An 18896-nucleotide genomic window follows, 5' to 3' on the forward strand; every position below is an offset into this window, starting at 1 on the left:
TTAGTCCTGGTTAAGTCCTGGTTTAGTCCCGCTTTAGACCTGGTTTAGTCCTGGTTTAGTCCCGCTTTAGTCCTGGTTTAGTCCTGGTTTAGTCCCGCTTTAGACCTGGTTTAGTCCTGGTTTAGTCCTGGTTGAGTCCTGGTTTAGTCCCGCTTTAGACCTGGTTTAGACCTGGTTTAGTCCTGGTTTAGACCTGGTTTAGTCCCGCTTTAGACCTGGTTTAGTCCTAGTTTAGTCCTGGTTTAGTCCTGGTTTAGTCCCGCTTTAGACCTGGTTTAGTCCTGGTTTAGTCCTGGTTTAGTCCTGGTTTAATCCACGTTTAGTCCTGGTTTAGACCTGGTTTAGTCTTGGTTTAGACCTGGTTTAGTCCCGCTTTAGACCTGGTTTAGTCCTGGTTTAGTCCTGGTTTAGTCCTGGTTTAGTCCTGGTTTAGTCCTGGTTTAGTCCCGCTTTAGTCCCGCTTTAGTCCTGGTTTAGTCCTGGTTGAGTCCTGGTTTAGTCCCGCTTTAGACCTGGTTTAGTCCTGGTTTAGTCCTGGTTTAGACCTGGTTTAACCCTGGTTTAGTCCTGGTTTAGTCCTGGTTTAGTCCCGCTTTAGACCTGGTTTAGTCCCGGTTTGGACCTGGTTTAGTCCTGGTTTAGTCCCGCTTTAGACCTGGTTTAGACCTGGTTTAGTCCCGCTTTAGTCCCGGTTTAGTCCTGGTTTAGTCCTGGTTAAGTCCTGGTTTAGTCCCGCTTTAGACCTGGTTTAGTCCTGGTTTAGTCCCGCTTTAGTCCTGGTTTAGTCCTGGTTTAGTCCCGCTTTAGACCTGGTTTAGTCCTGGTTTAGTCCTGGTTGAGTCCTGGTTTAGTCCCGCTTTAGACCTGGTTTAGACCTGGTTTAGTCCCGGTTTGGACCTGGTTTAGTCCTGGTTTAGTCCCGCTTTAGACCTGGTTTAGACCTGGTTTAGTCCCGCTTTAGTCCCGGTTTAGTCCTGGTTTAGTCCCGGTTTAGACCTGGTTTAGTCCTGGTTTAGTCCTGGTTTAGTCCTGGTTTAGTCCAGGTTTAGTCCTGGTTTAGTCCTGGTTTAGTCCTGGTTTAGTCCTGGTTTAGTCCTGGTTTAGTCCTGGTTTAGTCCAGGTTTAGTCCTGGTTTAATCCTGGTTTAGTCCAGGTTTAGTCCTGGTTTAGTCCCGCTTTAGACCTGGTTGAGTCCTGGTTTAGTCCCGCTTTAGTCCCGGTTTAGTCCCGCTTTAGTCCCGCTTTAGTCCCGGTTTAGTCCTGGTTTAGTCCTGGTTTAGTCCTGGTTTAGACCTGGTTTAGTCCCGCTTTAGACCTGGTTTAGTCCTAGTTTAGTCCTGGTTTAGTCCTGGTTTAGTCCCGCTTTAGACCTGGTTTAGTCCTGGTTTAGTCCTGGTTTAGTCCTGGTTTAATCCACGTTTAGTCCTGGTTTAGACCTGGTTTAGTCTTGGTTTAGTCTTGGTTTAGTCCTGGTTTAGTCCCGCTTTAGTCCCGCTTTAGTCCTGGTTTAGTCCTGGTTTAGTCCCGCTTTAGACCTGGTTTAGTCCTGGTTTAGTCCTGGTTGAGTCCTGGTTTAGTCCCGCTTTAGACCTGGTTTAGACCTGGTTTAGTCCCGCTTTAGACCTGGTTTAGTCCTGGTTTAGTCCTGGTTTAGTCCTGGTTTAGTCCTGGTTTAGTCCCGCTTTAGTCCCGCTTTAGTCCTGGTTTAGTCCTGGTTTAGTCCTGGTTTAGTCCCGCTTTAGTCCCGCTTTAGACCTGGTTTAGTCCTGCTTTAGTCCTGGTTGAGTCCTGGTTTAGTCCCGCTTTAGACCTGGTTTAGTCCTGGTTTAGTCCTGGTTTAGACCTGGTTTAACCCTGGTTTAGTCCTGGTTTAGTCCTGGTTTAGTCCCGCTTTAGACCTGGTTTGGACCTGGTTTAGTCCCGCTTTAGACCTGGTTTAGTTCTGGTTTAGTCCTGGTTTAGACCTGGTTTAACCCTGGTTTAGTCTTGGTTTAGTCCTGGTTTAGTCCTGGTTTAGTCCTGGTTTAGGCCTGGTTTAGTCCCGCTTTAGACCTGGTTGAGTCCTGGTTTAGTCCCGCTTTAGACCTGGTTTAGACCTGGTTTAGGCCTGGTTTAGTCCCGCTTTAGACCTGGTTTAGACCTGGTTTAGGCCCGGTTTAGTCCCGGTTTAGTCCCGGTTTAGACCTGGTTTAGTCCCGGTTTGGACCTGGTTTAGTCCTGGTTTAGTCCCGCTTTAGACCTGGTTTAGACCTGGTTTAGTCCCGCTTTAGTCCCGGTTTAGTCCTGGTTTAGTCCTGCTTTAGACCTGGTTTAGTCCTGGTTTAGTCCTGGTTTAGTCCAGGTTTAGTCCTGGTTTAGTCCTGGTTTAGTCCTGGTTTAGTCCTGGTTTAGTCCTGGTTTAATCCTGGTTTAGTCCAGGTTTAGTCCTGGTTTAGTCCTGGTTTAGTCCTGGTTTAGACCTGGTTTAGTCCTGGTTTAGTCCTGGTTTAGTCCTGGTTTAGTCCCGGTTTAGTCCCGTTTTAGTCCCGGTTTAGTCCCGGTTTAGTCCCGGTTTAGTCCAGGTTTAGTCCAGGTTTAGTCCTGGTTTAGTCCTGGTTTAGTCCAGGTTTAGTCCTGGTTTAGTCCAGGTTTAGTCCAGGTTTAGTCCTGGTTTAGTCCTGGTTTAGTCCTGGTTTAGACCTGGTTTAGTCCTGGTTTAGTCCTGGTTTAGTCCTGCTTTAGTCCTGGTTTAGTCCTGGTTTAGTCCTGGTTTAGTCCTGCTTTAGTCCTGGTTTAGACCTGGTTTAGTCCTGGTTTAGTCCTGCTTTAGTCCTGGTTTAGTCCTGGTTTAGTCCCGGTTTAGACCTGGTTTAGTCCTGGTTTAGTCCCGGTTTAGTCCCGGTTTAGTCCCGCTTTAGACCTGCTTTAGTCCTGGTTTAGTCCTGGTTTAGTCCCGCTTTAGACCTGGTTTAGTCCTGGTTTAGTCCCGGTTTAGTCCCGGTTTAGTCCCGCTTTAGACCTGGTTTAGTCCTGGTTGAGTCCTGGTTTAGTCCCGCTTTAGTCCTGGTTTAGTCCCGGTTTAGTCCCGCTTTAGTCCCGCTTTAGTCCCGGTTTAGTCCTGGTTTAGTCCTGGTTTAGTCCTGGTTTAGACCTGGTTTAGTCCCGCTTTAGACCTGGTTTAGTCCTAGTTTAGTCCTGGTTTAGTCCTGGTTTAGTCCCGCTTTAGTCCCGCTTTAGTCCTGGTTTAGTCCCGCTTTAGACCTGGTTTAGTCCTGGTTTAGTCCTGGTTTAGTCCTGGTTTAATCCACGTTTAGTCCTGGTTTAGTCCTGGTTTAGTCCTGCTTTAGTCCCGCTTTAGTCCTGGTTTAGACCTGGTTTAACCCTGGTTTAGTCTTGGTTTAGTCTTGGTTTAGTCCTGGTTTAGTCCTGGTTTAGTCCCGCTTTAGTCCCGCTTTAGTCCTGGTTTAGTCCTGGTTTAGTCCTGGTTTAGTCCTGGTTTAGTCCCGCTTTAGTCCTGGTTTAGTCCTGGTTTAGTCCCGCTTTAGACCTGGTTTAGTCCTGGTTTAGTCCTGGTTTAGTCCCGCTTTAGACCTGGTTTAGACCTGGTTTAGTCCTGGTTTAGTCCTGGTTTAGACCTGGTTTAACCCTGGTTTAGTCCTGGTTTAGTCCAGGTTTAGTCCTGGTTTAGTCCTGGTTTAGTCCTGGTTGAGTCCTGGTTTAGTCCCGCTTTAGACCTGGTTTAGTCCTGGTTTAGTCCCGCTTTAGTCCTGGTTTAGTCCTGGTTTAGACCTGGTTTAGTCCTGGTTTAGTCCTGGTTGAGTCCTGGTTTAGTCCCGCTTTAGACCTGGTTTAGACCTGGTTTAGTCCTGCTTTAGTCCTGCTTTAGTCCAGGTTTAGTCCTGCTTTAGTCCTGCTTTAGTCCAGGTTTAGTCCTGCTTTAGTCCTGCTTTAGTCCAGGTTTAGTCCTGCTTTAGTCCTGGTTTAGTCCTGGTTTAGTCCTGGTTTAGTCCTGGTTTAGTCCTGCTTTAGTCCAGGTTTAGTCCTGCTTTAGTCCTGCTTTAGTCCAGGTTTAGTCCTGCTTTAGTCCTGCTTTAGTCCTGCTTTAGTCCAGGTTTAGTCCTGCTTTAGTCCTGGTTTAGTCCTGCTTTAGTCCAGGTTTAGTCCTGCTTTAGTCCTGCTTTAGTCCATGTTTAGTCCTGCTTTAGTCCTGCTTTAGTCCTGCTTTAGTCCTGGTTTAGTCCTGGTTTAGTCCTGGTTTAGACCTGGTTTAGTCCTGGTTTAGTCCTGGTTTAGACCTGGTTTAGACCTGGTTTAGACCTGGTTTAGTCCTGGTTTAGTCCTGGTTTAGTCCTGGTTTAGACCTGGTTTAGTCCTGGTTTAGTCCTGGTTTAGTCCTGGTTTAGTCCTGCTTTAGTCCTGGTTTAGTCCTGGTTTAGTCCTGCTTTAGTCCTGCTTTAGTCCTGGTTTAGTCCTGGTTTAGTCCAGGTTTAGTCCTGCTTTAGTCCTGCTTTAGTCCTGGTTTAGTCCTGGTTTAGTCCTGGTTTAGTCCTGGTTTAGTCCAGGTTTAGTCCTGCTTTAGTCCTGCTTTAGTCCTGGTTTAGTCCTGCTTTAGTCCTGCTTTAGTCCTGGTTTAGTCCTGCTTTAGTCCTGGTTTAGTCCTGGTTTAGACCTGGTTTAGTCCTGCTTTAGTCCTGGTTTAGTCCTGCTTTAGTCCTGGTTTAGTCCTGCTTTAGTCCTGGTTTAGTCCTGGTTTAGTCCTGGTTTAGTCCTGCTTTAGTCCTGGTTTAGTCCTGGTTTAGACCTGGTTTAGTCCTGGTTTAGTCCTGGTTTAGTCCTGGTTTAGACCTGGTTTAGTCCTGGTTTAGTCCTGGTTTAGTCCTGGTTTAGTCCTGGTTTAGACCTGGTTTAGACCTGGTTTAGTCCTGGTTTAGACCTGGTTTAGACCTGGTTTAGTCCTGGTTTAGTCCTGGTTTAGTCCTGGTTTAGTCCTGGTTTAGTCCTGGTTTAGACCTGGTTTAGACCTGGTTTAGTCCTGGTTTAGACCTGGTTTAGTCCTGCTTTAGTCCTGGTTTAGTCCTGCTTTAGTCCTGGTTTAGTCCTGGTTTAGTCCTGCTTTAGTCCTGCTTTAGTCCTGGTTTAGTCCTGGTTTAGTCCTGGTTTAGTCCTGGTTTAGTCCTGGTTTAGTCCTGCTTTAGTCCTGGTTTAGTCCTGGTTTAGTCCTGCTTTAGTCCTGCTTTAGTCCTGCTTTAGTCCTGGTTTAGTCCTGGTTTAGTCCTGGTTTAGTCCTGGTTTAGTCCTGCTTTAGTCCTGGTTTAGTCCTGGTTTAGTCCTGGTTTAGTCCTGGTTTAGTCCTGCTTTAGTCCTGGTTTAGTCCTGGTTTAGTCCTGGTTTAGTCCTGCTTTAGTCCTGGTTTAGTCCTGCTTTAGTCCTGGTTTAGTCCTGGTTTAGTCCTGCTTTAGTCCTGGTTTAGACCTGGTTTAGTCCTGGTTTAGTCCTGGTTTAGTCCTGGTTTAGACCTGGTTTAGTCCTGGTTTAGACCTGGTTTAGTCCTGCTTTAGTCCTGGTTTAGTCCTGCTTTAGTCCTGGTTTAGTCCTGGTTTAGTCCTGCTTTAGTCCTGCTTTAGTCCTGGTTTAGTCCTGGTTTAGTCCTGGTTTAGTCCTGGTTTAGTCCTGCTTTAGTCCTGGTTTAGTCCTGGTTTAGTCCTGGTTTAGTCCTGCTTTAGTCCTGCTTTAGTCCTGCTTTAGTCCTGGTTTAGTCCTGGTTTAGTCCTGGTTTAGTCCTGCTTTAGTCCTGGTTTAGTCCTGGTTTAGTCCTGGTTTAGTCCTGGTTTAGTCCTGCTTTAGTCCTGGTTTAGTCCTGGTTTAGTCCTGCTTTAGTCCTGGTTTAGTCCTGCTTTAGTCCTGCTTTAGTCCTGGTTTAGTCCTGGTTTAGTCCTGGTTTAGTCCTGCTTTAGTCCTGGTTTAGACCTGGTTTAGACCTGGTTTAGTCCTGGTTTAGACCTGGTTTAGTCCTGGTTTAGTCCTGGTTTAGTCCTGCTTTAGTCCTGCTTTAGTCCTGGTTTAGTCCTGGTGTAGTCCTGGTTTAGTCCTGCTTTAGTCCTGCTTTAGTCCTGCTTTAGTCCTGGTTTAGTCCTGGTTTAGTCCTGGTTTAGTCCTGGTTTAGTCCTGCTTTAGTCCTGGTTTAGTCCTGGTTTAGTCCTGGTTTAGTCCTGGTTTAGTCCTGCTTTAGTCCTGCTTTAGTCCTGGTTTAGTCCTGCTTTAGTCCTGGTTTAGTCCTGCTTTAGTCCTGCTTTAGTCCTGCTTTAGTCCTGCTTTAGTCCTGCTTTAGTCCTGGTTTAGACCTGGTTTAGTCCTGGTTTAGTCCTGGTTTAGTCCTGGTTTAGACCTGGTTTAGTCCTGGTTTAGACCTGGTTTAGTCCTGCTTTAGTCCTGGTTTAGTCCTGCTTTAGTCCTGGTTTAGTCCTGGTTTAGTCCTGCTTTAGTCCTGCTTTAGTCCTGGTTTAGTCCTGGTTTAGTCCTGCTTTAGTCCTGGTTTAGTCCTGGTTTAGTCCTGGTTTAGTCCTGCTTTAGTCCTGCTTTAGTCCTGCTTTAGTCCTGCTTTAGTCCTGGTTTAGTCCTGGTTTAGTCCTGCTTTAGTCCTGGTTTAGTCCTGGTTTAGTCCTGCTTTAGTCCTGGTTTAGTCCTGGTTTAGTCCTGGTTTAGTCCTGGTTTAGTCCTGCTTTAGTCCTGGTTTAGTCCTGGTTTAGTCCTGGTTTAGTCCTGCTTTAGTCCTGGTTTAGTCCTGCTTTAGTCCTGCTTTAGTCCTGGTTTAGTCCTGCTTTAGTCCTGGTTTAGTCCTGGTTTAGTCCTGGTTTAGTCCTGGTTTAGTCCTGCTTTAGTCCTGGTTTAGACCTGGTTTAGTCCTGGTTTAGTCCTGGTTTAGACCTGGTTTAGTCCTGCTTTAGTCCTGCTTTAGTCCTGCTTTAGTCCTGGTTTAGTCCTGCTTTAGTCCTGGTTTAGTCCTGGTTTAGTCCTGCTTTAGTCCTGGTTTAGACCTGGTTTAGACCTGGTTTAGTCCTGGTTTAGACCTGGTTTAGTCCTGGTTTAGTCCTGGTTTAGTCCTGCTTTAGTCCTGCTTTAGTCCTGGTTTAGTCCTGCTTTAGTCCTGGTTTAGTCCTGGTTTAGTCCTGGTTTAGTCCTGCTTTAGTCCTGGTTTAGTCCTGGTTTAGTCCTGCTTTAGTCCTGGTTTAGTCCTGGTTTAGTCCTGGTTTAGTCCTGGTTTAGTCCTGGTTTAGTCCTGCTTTAGTCCTGGTTTAGTCCTGCTTTAGTCCTGCTTTAGTCCTGGTTTAGTCCTGCTTTAGTCCTGGTTTAGTCCTGGTTTAGTCCTGGTTTAGTCCTGCTTTAGTCCTGGTTTAGACCTGGTTTAGTCCTGGTTTAGTCCTGGTTTAGACCTGGTTTAGTCCTGGTTTAGTCCTGCTTTAGTCCTGCTTTAGTCCTGGTTTAGTCCTGCTTTAGTCCTGGTTTAGTCCTGGTTTAGTCCTGGTTTAGTCCTGGTTTAGTCCTGCTTTAGTCCTGGTTTAGACCTGGTTTAGACCTGGTTTAGTCCTGGTTTAGACCTGGTTTAGTCCTGGTTTAGTCCTGGTTTAGTCCTGCTTTAGTCCTGCTTTAGTCCTGGTTTAGTCCTGGTTTAGTCCTGGTTTAGTCCTGCTTTAGTCCTGGTTTAGTCCTGGTTTAGTCCTGCTTTAGTCCTGGTTTAGTCCTGGTTTAGTCCTGGTTTAGTCCTGGTTTAGTCCTGCTTTAGTCCTGGTTTAGTCCTGGTTTAGTCCTGGTTTAGTCCTGCTTTAGTCCTGGTTTAGTCCTGCTTTAGTCCTGCTTTAGTCCTGGTTTAGTCCTGCTTTAGTCCTGGTTTAGTCCTGGTTTAGTCCTGGTTTAGTCCTGCTTTAGTCCTGGTTTAGACCTGGTTTAGTCCTGGTTTAGTCCTGGTTTAGACCTGGTTTAGTCCTGGTTTAGTCCTGCTTTAGTCCTGCTTTAGTCCTGGTTTAGTCCTGCTTTAGTCCTGGTTTAGTCCTGGTTTAGTCCTGGTTTAGTCCTGCTTTAGTCCTGCTTTAGTCCTGGTTTAGACCTGGTTTAGACCTGGTTTAGTCCTGGTTTAGACCTGGTTTAGTCCTGGTTTAGTCCTGCTTTAGTCCTGCTTTAGTCCTGGTTTAGTCCTGGTTTAGTCCTGCTTTAGTCCTGCTTTAGTCCTGGTTTAGTCCTGGTTTAGTCCTGGTTTAGTCCTGGTTTAGTCCTGCTTTAGTCCTGGTTTAGTCCTGGTTTAGTCCTGCTTTAGTCCTGGTTTAGTCCTGGTTTAGTCCTGGTTTAGTCCTGGTTTAGTCCTGGTTTAGTCCTGCTTTAGTCCTGGTTTAGTCCTGCTTTAGTCCTGCTTTAGTCCTGGTTTAGTCCTGCTTTAGTCCTGGTTTAGTCCTGGTTTAGTCCTGGTTTAGTCCTGGTTTAGTCCTGCTTTAGTCCTGGTTTAGACCTGGTTTAGTCCTGGTTTAGTCCTGGTTTAGACCTGGTTTAGTCCTGGTTTAGTCCTGCTTTAGTCCTGCTTTAGTCCTGGTTTAGTCCTGCTTTAGTCCTGGTTTAGTCCTGGTTTAGTCCTGGTTTAGTCCTGGTTTAGTCCTGCTTTAGTCCTGGTTTAGACCTGGTTTAGACCTGGTTTAGTCCTGGTTTAGACCTGGTTTAGTCCTGGTTTAGTCCTGGTTTAGTCCTGCTTTAGTCCTGCTTTAGTCCTGGTTTAGTCCTGGTTTAGTCCTGGTTTAGTCCTGCTTTAGTCCTGGTTTAGTCCTGGTTTAGTCCTGCTTTAGTCCTGGTTTAGTCCTGGTTTAGTCCTGGTTTAGTCCTGGTTTAGTCCTGCTTTAGTCCTGGTTTAGTCCTGGTTTAGTCCTGGTTTAGTCCTGCTTTAGTCCTGGTTTAGTCCTGCTTTAGTCCTGCTTTAGTCCTGGTTTAGTCCTGCTTTAGTCCTGGTTTAGTCCTGGTTTAGTCCTGGTTTAGTCCTGCTTTAGTCCTGGTTTAGACCTGGTTTAGTCCTGGTTTAGTCCTGGTTTAGACCTGGTTTAGTCCTGGTTTAGTCCTGCTTTAGTCCTGCTTTAGTCCTGGTTTAGTCCTGCTTTAGTCCTGGTTTAGTCCTGGTTTAGTCCTGGTTTAGTCCTGGTTTAGTCCTGCTTTAGTCCTGGTTTAGACCTGGTTTAGACCTGGTTTAGTCCTGGTTTAGACCTGGTTTAGTCCTGGTTTAGTCCTGCTTTAGTCCTGCTTTAGTCCTGGTTTAGTCCTGGTTTAGTCCTGCTTTAGTCCTGCTTTAGTCCTGGTTTAGTCCTGGTTTAGTCCTGGTTTAGTCCTGGTTTAGTCCTGGTTTAGTCCTGGTTTAGTCCTGCTTTAGTCCTGCTTTAGTCCTGGTTTAGTCCTGCTTTAGTCCTGCTTTAGTCCTGGTTTAGTCCTGCTTTAGTCCTGCTTTAGTCCTGCTTTAGTCCTGCTTTAGTCCTGCTTTAGTCCTGCTTTAGTCCTGGTTTAGTCCTGCTTTAGTCCTGCTTTAGTCCTGCTTTAGTCCTGCTTTAGTCCTGCTTTAGTCCTGCTTTAGTCCTGGTTTAGTCCTGGTTTAGTCCTGGTTTAGTCCTGCTTTAGTCCTGGTTTAGTCCTGCTTTAGTCCTGGTTTAGTCCTGGTTTAGTCCTGGTTTAGTCCTGGTTTAGTCCTGGTTTAGTCCTGCTTTAGTCCTGGTTTAGTCCTGGTTTAGTCCTGGTTTAGACCTGGTTTAGTCCTGGTTTAGTCCTGCTTTAGTCCTGCTTTAGTCCTGGTTTAGTCCTGCTTTAGTCCTGGTTTAGTCCTGGTTTAGTCCTGGTTTAGTCCTGGTTTAGTCCTGCTTTAGTCCTGGTTTAGACCTGGTTTAGACCTGGTTTAGTCCTGGTTTAGACCTGGTTTAGTCCTGGTTTAGTCCTGGTTTAGTCCTGCTTTAGTCCTGCTTTAGTCCTGGTTTAGTCCTGGTTTAGTCCTGGTTTAGTCCTGCTTTAGTCCTGCTTTAGTCCTGGTTTAGTCCTGGTTTAGTCCTGGTTTAGTCCTGGTTTAGTCCTGCTTTAGTCCTGGTTTAGTCCTGGTTTAGTCCTGGTTTAGTCCTGCTTTAGTCCTGGTTTAGTCCTGCTTTAGTCCTGGTTTAGTCCTGCTTTAGTCCTGCTTTAGTCCTGCTTTAGTCCTGCTTTAGACCTGGTTTAGTCCTGCTTTAGTCCTGGTTTAGTCCTGGTTTAGTCCTGGTTTAGTCCTGCTTTAGTCCTGGTTTAGTCCTGGTTTAGTCCTGGTTTAGTCCTGCTTTAGTCCTGGTTTAGTCCTGGTTTAGTCCTGGTTTAGTCCTGGTTTAGTCCTGGTTTAGTCCTGGTTTAGTCCTGCTTTAGTCCTGGTTTAGTCCTGGTTTAGTCCTGGTTTAGTCCTGGTTTAGTCCTGCTTTAGACCTGGTTTAGTCCTGGTTTAGTCCTGCTTTAGACCTGGTTTAGTCCTGCTTTAGTCCTGCTTTAGTCCTGGTTTAGTCCTGCTTTAGACCTGGTTTAGTCCTGCTTTAGTCCTGCTTTAGACCTGGTTTAGTCCTGCTTTAGACCTGGTTTAGTCCTGCTTTAGTCCTGGTTTAGTCTCACCTCGGTGTCGGTTGGTTGTCTTGTCGAACATTAACATTGCGTCTTGGACCTGAAACACAAACATGAGGATTATGAGGTTTGACTGTTATTCACAGATCAAGGTTTCATGTGCCGCCTGTTGTCACGGAAACAGATGTCCTGAGCAGTGACACCCTGTGGGCCGGAGCCCTGTGTGGGCCGGAGCCCTGTGTGGGCCGGAGCCCTGTGTGGGCCGGAGCCCTGTGTGGGCCGGACCATGCTTCCCTCACTCACTTCTTTGTGATGCCAAAAGTACATCCAAAAGTACATTCAAAAGTACATCCAAAAGTACATCCAAAAGTACATCCAAAAGTACATTCAAAAGTACATCCAAAAGTACATCCAAAAGTACATCCAAAAGTACATCCAAAAGTACATTCAAAAGTACATCCAAAAGTACATCCAAAAGTACATCCAAAAGTACATCCAAAAGTACATTCAAAAGTACATCCAAAAGTACATCCAAAAGTACATCCAAAAGTACATCCAAAAGTACATCCAAAAGTACATCCAAAAGTACATTCAAAAGTACATCCAAAAGTACATCCAAAAGTACATTCAAAAGTACATCCAAAAGTACATCCAAAAGTACATCCAAAAGTACATCCAAAAGTACATTCAAAAGTACATCCAAAAGTACATCCAAAAGTACATCCAAAAGTACATCCAAAAGTACATTCAAAAGTACATCCAAAAGTACATTCAAAAGTACATCCAAAAGTACATCCAAAAGTACATTCAAAAGTACATCCAAAAGTACATCCAAAAGTACATTCAAAAGTACATCCAAAAGTACATTCAAAAGTACATCCAAAAGTACATCCAAAAGTACATCCAAAAGTACATCCAAAAGTACATCCAAAAGTACATCCAAAAGTACATTCAAAAGTACATCCAAAAGTACATCCAAAAGTACATCCAAAAGTACATCCAAAAGTACATCCAAAAGTACATTCAAAAGTACATTCAAAAGTACATCCAAAAGTACATCCAAAAGTACATCCAAAAGTACATTCAAAAGTACATCCAAAAGTACATCCAAAAGTACATCCAAAAGTACATCCAAAAGTACATTCAAAAGTACATCCAAAAGTACATCCAAAAGTACATCCAAAAGTACATCCAAAAGTACATCCAAAAGTACATCCAAAAGTACATCCAAAAGTACATCCAAAAGTACATTCAAAAGTACATCCAAAAGTACATCCAAAAGTACATTCAAAAGTACATCCAAAAGTACATTCAAAAGTACATCCAAAAGTACATCCAAAAGTACATCCAAAAGTACATCCAAAAGTACATCCAAAAGTACATCCAAAAGTACATCCAAAAGTACATTCAAAAGTACATCCAAAAGTACATCCAAAAGTACATCCAAAAGTACATCCAAAAGTACATTCAAAAGTACATCCAAAAGTACATTCAAAAGTACATCCAAAAGTACATCCAAAAGTACATTCAAAAGTACATCCAAAAGTACATCCAAAAGTACATTCAAAAGTACATCCAAAAGTACATTCAAAAGTACATCCAAAAGTACATCCAAAAGTACATCCAAAAGTACATCCAAAAGTACATTCAAAAGTACATCCAAAAGTACATTCAAAAGTACATCCAAAAGTACATCCAAAAGTACATCCAAAAGTACATTCAAAAGTACATCCAAAAGTACATTCAAAAGTACATCCAAAAGTACATCCAAAAGTACATTCAAAAGTACATCCAAAAGTACATCCAAAAGTACATCCAAAAGTACATCCAAAAGTACATTCAAAAGTACATCCAAAAGTACATCCAAAAGTACATCCAAAAGTACATCCAAAAGTACATCCAAAAGTACATTCAAAAGTACATCCAAAAGTACATCCAAAAGTACATCCAAAAGTACATTCAAAAGTACATCCAAAAGTACATCCAAAAGTACATCCAAAAGTACATTCAAAAGTACATCCAAAAGTACATCCAAAAGTACATCCAAAAGTACATCCAAAAGTACATTCAAAAGTACATCCAAAAGTACATTCAAAAGTACATCCAAAAGTACATCCAAAAGTACATTCAAAAGTACATCCAAAAGTACATCCAAAAGTACATTCAAAAGTACATCCAAAAGTACATTCAAAAGTACATCCAAAAGTACATCCAAAAGTACATTCAAAAGTACATCCAAAAGTACATTCAAAAGTACATCCAAAAGTACATCCAAAAGTACATCCAAAAGTACATCCAAAAGTACATCCAAAAGTACATCCAAAAGTACATCCAAAAGTACATCCAAAAGTACATCCAAAAGTACATTCAAAAGTACATTCAAAAGTACATTCAAAAGTACATCCAAAAGTACATCCAAAAGTACATCCAAAAGTACATTCAAAAGTACATCCAAAAGTACATTCAAAAGTACATCCAAAAGTACATCCAAAAGTACATTCAAAAGTACATCCAAAAGTACATCCAAAAGTACATCTAAAAGTACATTCAAAAGTACATCCAAAAGTACATCCAAAAGTACATCCAAAAGTACATCCAAAAGTACATCCAAAAGTACATCCAAAAGTACATCCAAAAGTACATCCAAAAGTACATTCAAAAGTACATTCAAAAGTACATTCAAAAGTACATTCAAAAGTACATCCAAAAGTACATCCAAAAGTACATCCAAAAGTACATTCAAAAGTACATCCAAAAGTACATTCAAAAGTACATCCAAAAGTACATCCAAAAGTACATCCAAAAGTACATTCAAAAGTACATCCAAAAGTACATTCAAAAGTACATCCAAAAGTACATCCAAAAGTACATTCAAAAGTACATCCAAAAGTACATCCAAAAGTACATCCAAAAGTACATCCAAAAGTACATTCAAAAGTACATCCAAAAGTACATCCAAAAGTACATCCAAAAGTACATCCAAAAGTACATTCAAAAGTACATCCAAAAGTACATTCAAAAGTACATCCAAAAGTACATCCAAAAGTACATTCAAAAGTACATCCAAAAGTACATCCAAAAGTACATTCAAAAGTACATCCAAAAGTACATTCAAAAGTACATTCAAAAGTACATCCAAAAGTACATCCAAAAGTACATCCAAAAGTACATCCAAAAGTACATCCAAAAGTACATCCAAAAGTACATCCAAAAGTACATCCAAAAGTACATCCAAAAGTACATTCAAAAGTACATTCAAAAGTACATCCAAAAGTACATCCAAAAGTACATCCAAAAGTACATTCAAAAGTACATCCAAAAGTACATTCAAAAGTACATCCAAAAGTACATCCAAAAGTACATTCAAAAGTACATCCAAAAGTACATCCAAAAGTACATCCAAAAGTACATTCAAAAGTACATCCAAAAGTACATCCAAAAGTACATCCAAAAGTACATCCAAAAGTACATCCAAAAGTACATCCAAAAGTACATTCAAAAGTACATCCAAAAGTACATCCAAAAGTACATCCAAAAGTACATTCAAAAGTACATTCAAAAGTACATTCAAAAGTACATCCAAAAGTACATCCAAAAGTACATCCAAAAGTACATTCAAAAGTACATCCAAAAGTACATTCAAAAGTACATCCAAAAGTACATCCAAAAGTACATTCAAAAGTACATCCAAAAGTACATCCAAAAGTACATTCAAAAGTACATCCAAAAGTACATCCAAAAGTACATCCAAAAGTACATCCAAAAGTACATTCAAAAGTACATCCAAAAGTACATCCAAAAGTACATCCAAAAGTACATTCAAAAGTACATCCAAAAGTACATCCAAAAGTACATCCAAAAGTACATTCAAAAGTACATCCAAAAGTACATTCAAAAGTACATTCAAAAGTACATTCAAAAGTACATCCAAAAGTACATCCAAAAGTACATCCAAAAGTACATCCAAAAGTACTCCATGTTTATCAAGGTCATGACCTTTATAACCTCTGACAGATGTTTATAAAGGTCATGACCTTGATAAACATCTCAGTCAGAGGTTATAAAGGTCATGACCTTGATAAACAACAGTCAGAGGTTATAAAGGTCATGACCTTGATAAACATCTCAGTCAGAGGTTATAAAGGTCATGACCTTGATAAACATCTCAGTCAGAGGTTATACAGGTCATGACCTTGAAAAACATCTCAGTCAGAGGTTATAAAGGTCATGACCTTGATAAACATCTCAGTCAGAGGTTATAAAGGTCATGACCTTGATAAACATCTCAGTCAGAGGTTATAAAGGTCATGACCTTGATAAACATCTCAGTCAGAGGTTATAAAGGTCATGACCTTGATAAACATCTCAGTCAGAGGTTATACAGGTCATGACCTTGAAAAACATCTCAGTCAGAGGTTATAAAGGTCATGACCTTGATAAACATCTCAGTCAGAGGTTATAAAGGTCATGACCTTGATAAACATCTCAGTCAGAGGTTATACAGGTCATGACCTTGATAAACATCTCAGTCAGAGGTTATAAAGGTCATGACCTTGATAAACATCTCAGTCAGAGGTTATAAAGGTCATGACCTTGATAAACATCTCAGTCAGAGGTTATAAAGGTCATGACCTTGATAAACAACAGTCAGAGGTTATAAAAGTCATGACCTTAATAAACATCAGTCAGAGGTTATAAAGGTCATGACCTTGATAAACATCTGTCAGAGGTTATAAAGGTCATGACCTTGATAAACATCTCAGTCAGAGGTTATACAGGTCATGACCTTGAAAAACATCTCAGTCAGAGGTTATAAAGGTCATGACCTTGATAAAAATCTCAGTCAGAGGTTATAAAGGTCATGACCTTGATAAACATCTCAGTCAGAGGTTATAAAGGTCATGACCTTGATAAACATCTCAGTCAGAGGTTATAAAGGTCATGACCTTGATAAACAACAGTCAGAGGTTATAAAAGTCATGACCTTAATAAACATCAGTCAGAGGTTATAAAGGTCATGACCTTGATAAACATCTGTCAGAGGTTATAAAGGTCATGACCTTGATAAACATCTCAGTCAGAGGTTATACAGGTCATGACCTTGAAAAACATCTCAGTCAGAGGTTATAAAGGTCATGACCTTGATAAACATCTCAGTCAGAGGTTATAAAGGTCATGACCTTGATAAACATCTCAGTCAGAGGTTATAAAGGTCATGACCTTGATAAACATCTCAGTCAGAGGTTATAAAGGTCATGACCTTGATAAACAACAGTCAGAGGTTATAAAAGTCATGACCTTGATAAACATCTCAGTCAGAGGTTATAAAGATCATGACCTTGATAAACAACAGTCAGAGGTTATAAAAGTCATGACCTTGATAAACATCAGTCAGAGGTTATAAAGGTCATGACCTTGATAAACATCTGTCAGAGGTTATAAAGGTCATGACCTTGATAAACATCTCAGTCAGAGGTTATACAGGTCATGACCTTGAAAAACATCTCAGTCAGAGGTTATAAAGGTCATGACCTTGATAAACATCTGTCAGAGGTTATAAAGGTCATGACCTTGATAAACATCTCAGTCAGAGGTTATAAAGGTCATGACCTTGATAAACATCTGTCAGAGGTTATAAAGGTCATGACCTTGATAAACATCTGTCAGAGGTTATAAAGGTCATGACCTTGATAAACATCTGTCAGAGGTTATAAAGGTCATGACCTTGATAAACATCTCAGTCAGAGGTTATACAGGTCATGACCTTGAAAAACATCTCAGTCAGAGGTTATAAAGGTCATGACCTTGATAAACATCTGTCAGAGGTTATAAAGGTCATGACCTTGATAAACATCTCAGTCAGAGGTTATAAAGGTCATGACCTTGATAAACATCTGTCAGAGGTTATAAAGGTCATGACCTTGATAAACATCTCAGTCAGAGGTTATAAAGGTCATGACCTTGATAAACATCAGTCAGAGGTTATAAAGGTCATGACCTTGATAAACAACAGTCAGAGGTTATAAAGGTCATGACCTTAATAAACATCAGTCAGAGGTTATAAAGGTCATGACCTTGATAAACATCTGTCAGAGGTTATAAAGGTCATGACCTTGATAAACATCTCAGTCAGAGGTTATAAAGGTAATGACCTTGATAAACATCTGTCAGAGGTTATAAAGGTCATGACCTTGATTAACATCTCAGTCAGAGGCTATAAAGGTCATGACCTTGATAAACATCAGTCAGAGGTTATAAAGGTCATGACCTTGATTAACATCTCAGTCAGAGGCTATAAAGGTCATGACCTTGATAAACATCAGTCAGAGGTTATAAAGGTCATGACCTTGATTAACATCTCAGTCAGAGGCTATAAAGGTCATGACCTTGATAAACATCAGTCAGATGTTATAAAGGTCATGACCTTGATAAAGATCTCAGTCAGAGGCTATAAAGGTCATGACCTCTCACAGAGCTCCTTAGACCATGTTTTTTCCCTCGTTCTCCATTCAAACCAACGGAGAAGTGCGATGACAACAGGAGTGCGATGACAACAGAAGTGCGATGACAACAGAAGTGCGATGACAACAGGAGTGCGATGACAACAGAAGTGCGATGACAACAGGAGTGCGACGACAACAGAAGTGCGATGACAACAGGAGTGCGATGACAACAGGAGTGCGATGACAACAGGAGTGCGACGACAACAGAAGTGCGATGACAACAGGAGTGCGACGACAACAGAAGTGCGATGACAACGGGAGTGCGATGACAACAGGAGTGCGATGACAACAGGAGTGCGATGACAACAGGAGTGCGACGACAACAGGAGTGCGATGACAACAGGAGTGCGACGACAACAGGAGTGCGATGACAACAGGAGTGCGATGACAACAGGAGTGCGATGACAACAGGAGTGCGATGACAACAGAAGTGCGATGACAACAGGAGTGCGACGACAACAGAAGTGCGATGACAACAGGAGTGCGATGACAACAGAAGTGCGATGACAACAGGAGTGCGATGACAACAGAAGTGCGATGACAACAGAAGTGCGATGACAACAGGAGTGCGATGACAACAGGAGTGCGATGACAACAGAAGTGCGATGACAACAGGAGTGCGACGACAACAGAAGTGCGATGACAACAGGAGTGCGATGACAACAGAAGTGCGATGACAACAGGAGTGCGATGACAACAGAAGTGCGATGACAACAGGAGTGCGACGACAACAGGAGTGCGATGACAACAGGAGTGCGATGACAACAGGAGTGCGATGACAACAGAAGTGCGATGACAACAGGAGTGCGATGACAACAGAAGTGCGATGACAACAGGAGTGCGATGACAACAGAAGTGCGATGACAACAGGAGTGCGATGACAACAGGAGTGCGATGACAACAGGAGTGCGACGACAACAGGAGTGCGACGACAACAGGAGTGCGATGACAACAGAAGTGCGATGACAACAGGAGTGCGATGACAACAGAAGTGCGATGACAACAGGAGTGCGACGACAACAGAAGTGCGATGACAACAGGAGTGCGACGACAACAGAAGTGCGATGACAACAGGAGTGCGACGACAACAGAAGTGCGATGACAACAGGAGTGCGATGACAACAGGAGTGCGATGACAACAGAAGTGCGATGACAACAGGAGTGCGATGACAACAGGAGTGCGATGACAACAGGAGTGCGATGACAACAGGAGTGCGACGACAACAGGAGTGCGACGACAACAGAAGTGCGATGACAACAGGAGTGCGACGACAACAGGAGTGCGATGACAACAGGAGTGCGATGACAACAGGAGTGCGATGACAACAGGAGTGCGATGACAACAGGAGTGCGACGACAACAGGAGTGCGACGACAACAGAAGTGCGATGACAACAGGAGTGCGACGACAACAGAAGTGCGACGACAACAGAAGTGCGATGACAACAGGAGTGCGATGACAACAGGAGTGCGACGACAACAGGAGTGCGATGACAACAGGAGTGCGACGACAACAGAAGTGCGATGACAACAGGAGTGCGACGACAACAGAAGTGCGATGACAACAGGAGTGCGATGACAACAGGAGTGCGATGACAACAGAAGTGCGATGACAACAGGAGTGCGATGACAACAGGAGTGCGATGACAACAGGAGTGCGATGACAACAGGAGTGCGACGACAACAGGAGTGCGACGACAACAGAAGTGCGATGACAACAGGAGTGCGACGACAACAGGAGTGCGATGACAACAGGAGTGCGATGACAACAGGAGTGCGATGACAACAGGAGTGCGATGACAACAGGAGTGCGACGACAACAGGAGTGCGA

The 18896-nt window shown here is 42.9% G+C and overlaps 1 protein-coding gene across 1 annotated transcript in view; it reads right to left on the reverse strand.

Annotated features, from left to right (window-relative positions):
• Window positions 1–10582: 10582 nt before the first annotated feature.
• The window catches only part of LOC140372626 (RNA-binding protein Musashi homolog 1-like), a 38604-nt gene continuing 30290 nt past the window's right edge, over window positions 10583–18896 (reverse strand). Inside the window, exon 7 of the mRNA XM_072459742.1 lies at window positions 10583–10663. Within this exon, the coding sequence (XP_072315843.1) occupies window positions 10583–10663 (81 nt within the window). The remainder of the gene's footprint in view (window positions 10664–18896) is intronic.

The sequence above is a fragment of the Eucyclogobius newberryi genome, unplaced genomic scaffold (genome assembly GCF_026437365.1).
Source record: "Eucyclogobius newberryi isolate DKJ021-1_F unplaced genomic scaffold, fEucNew1.0.hap1 SCAF_268, whole genome shotgun sequence".
Classification (NCBI taxonomy): Eukaryota; Metazoa; Chordata; class Actinopteri; order Gobiiformes; family Gobiidae; genus Eucyclogobius; species Eucyclogobius newberryi.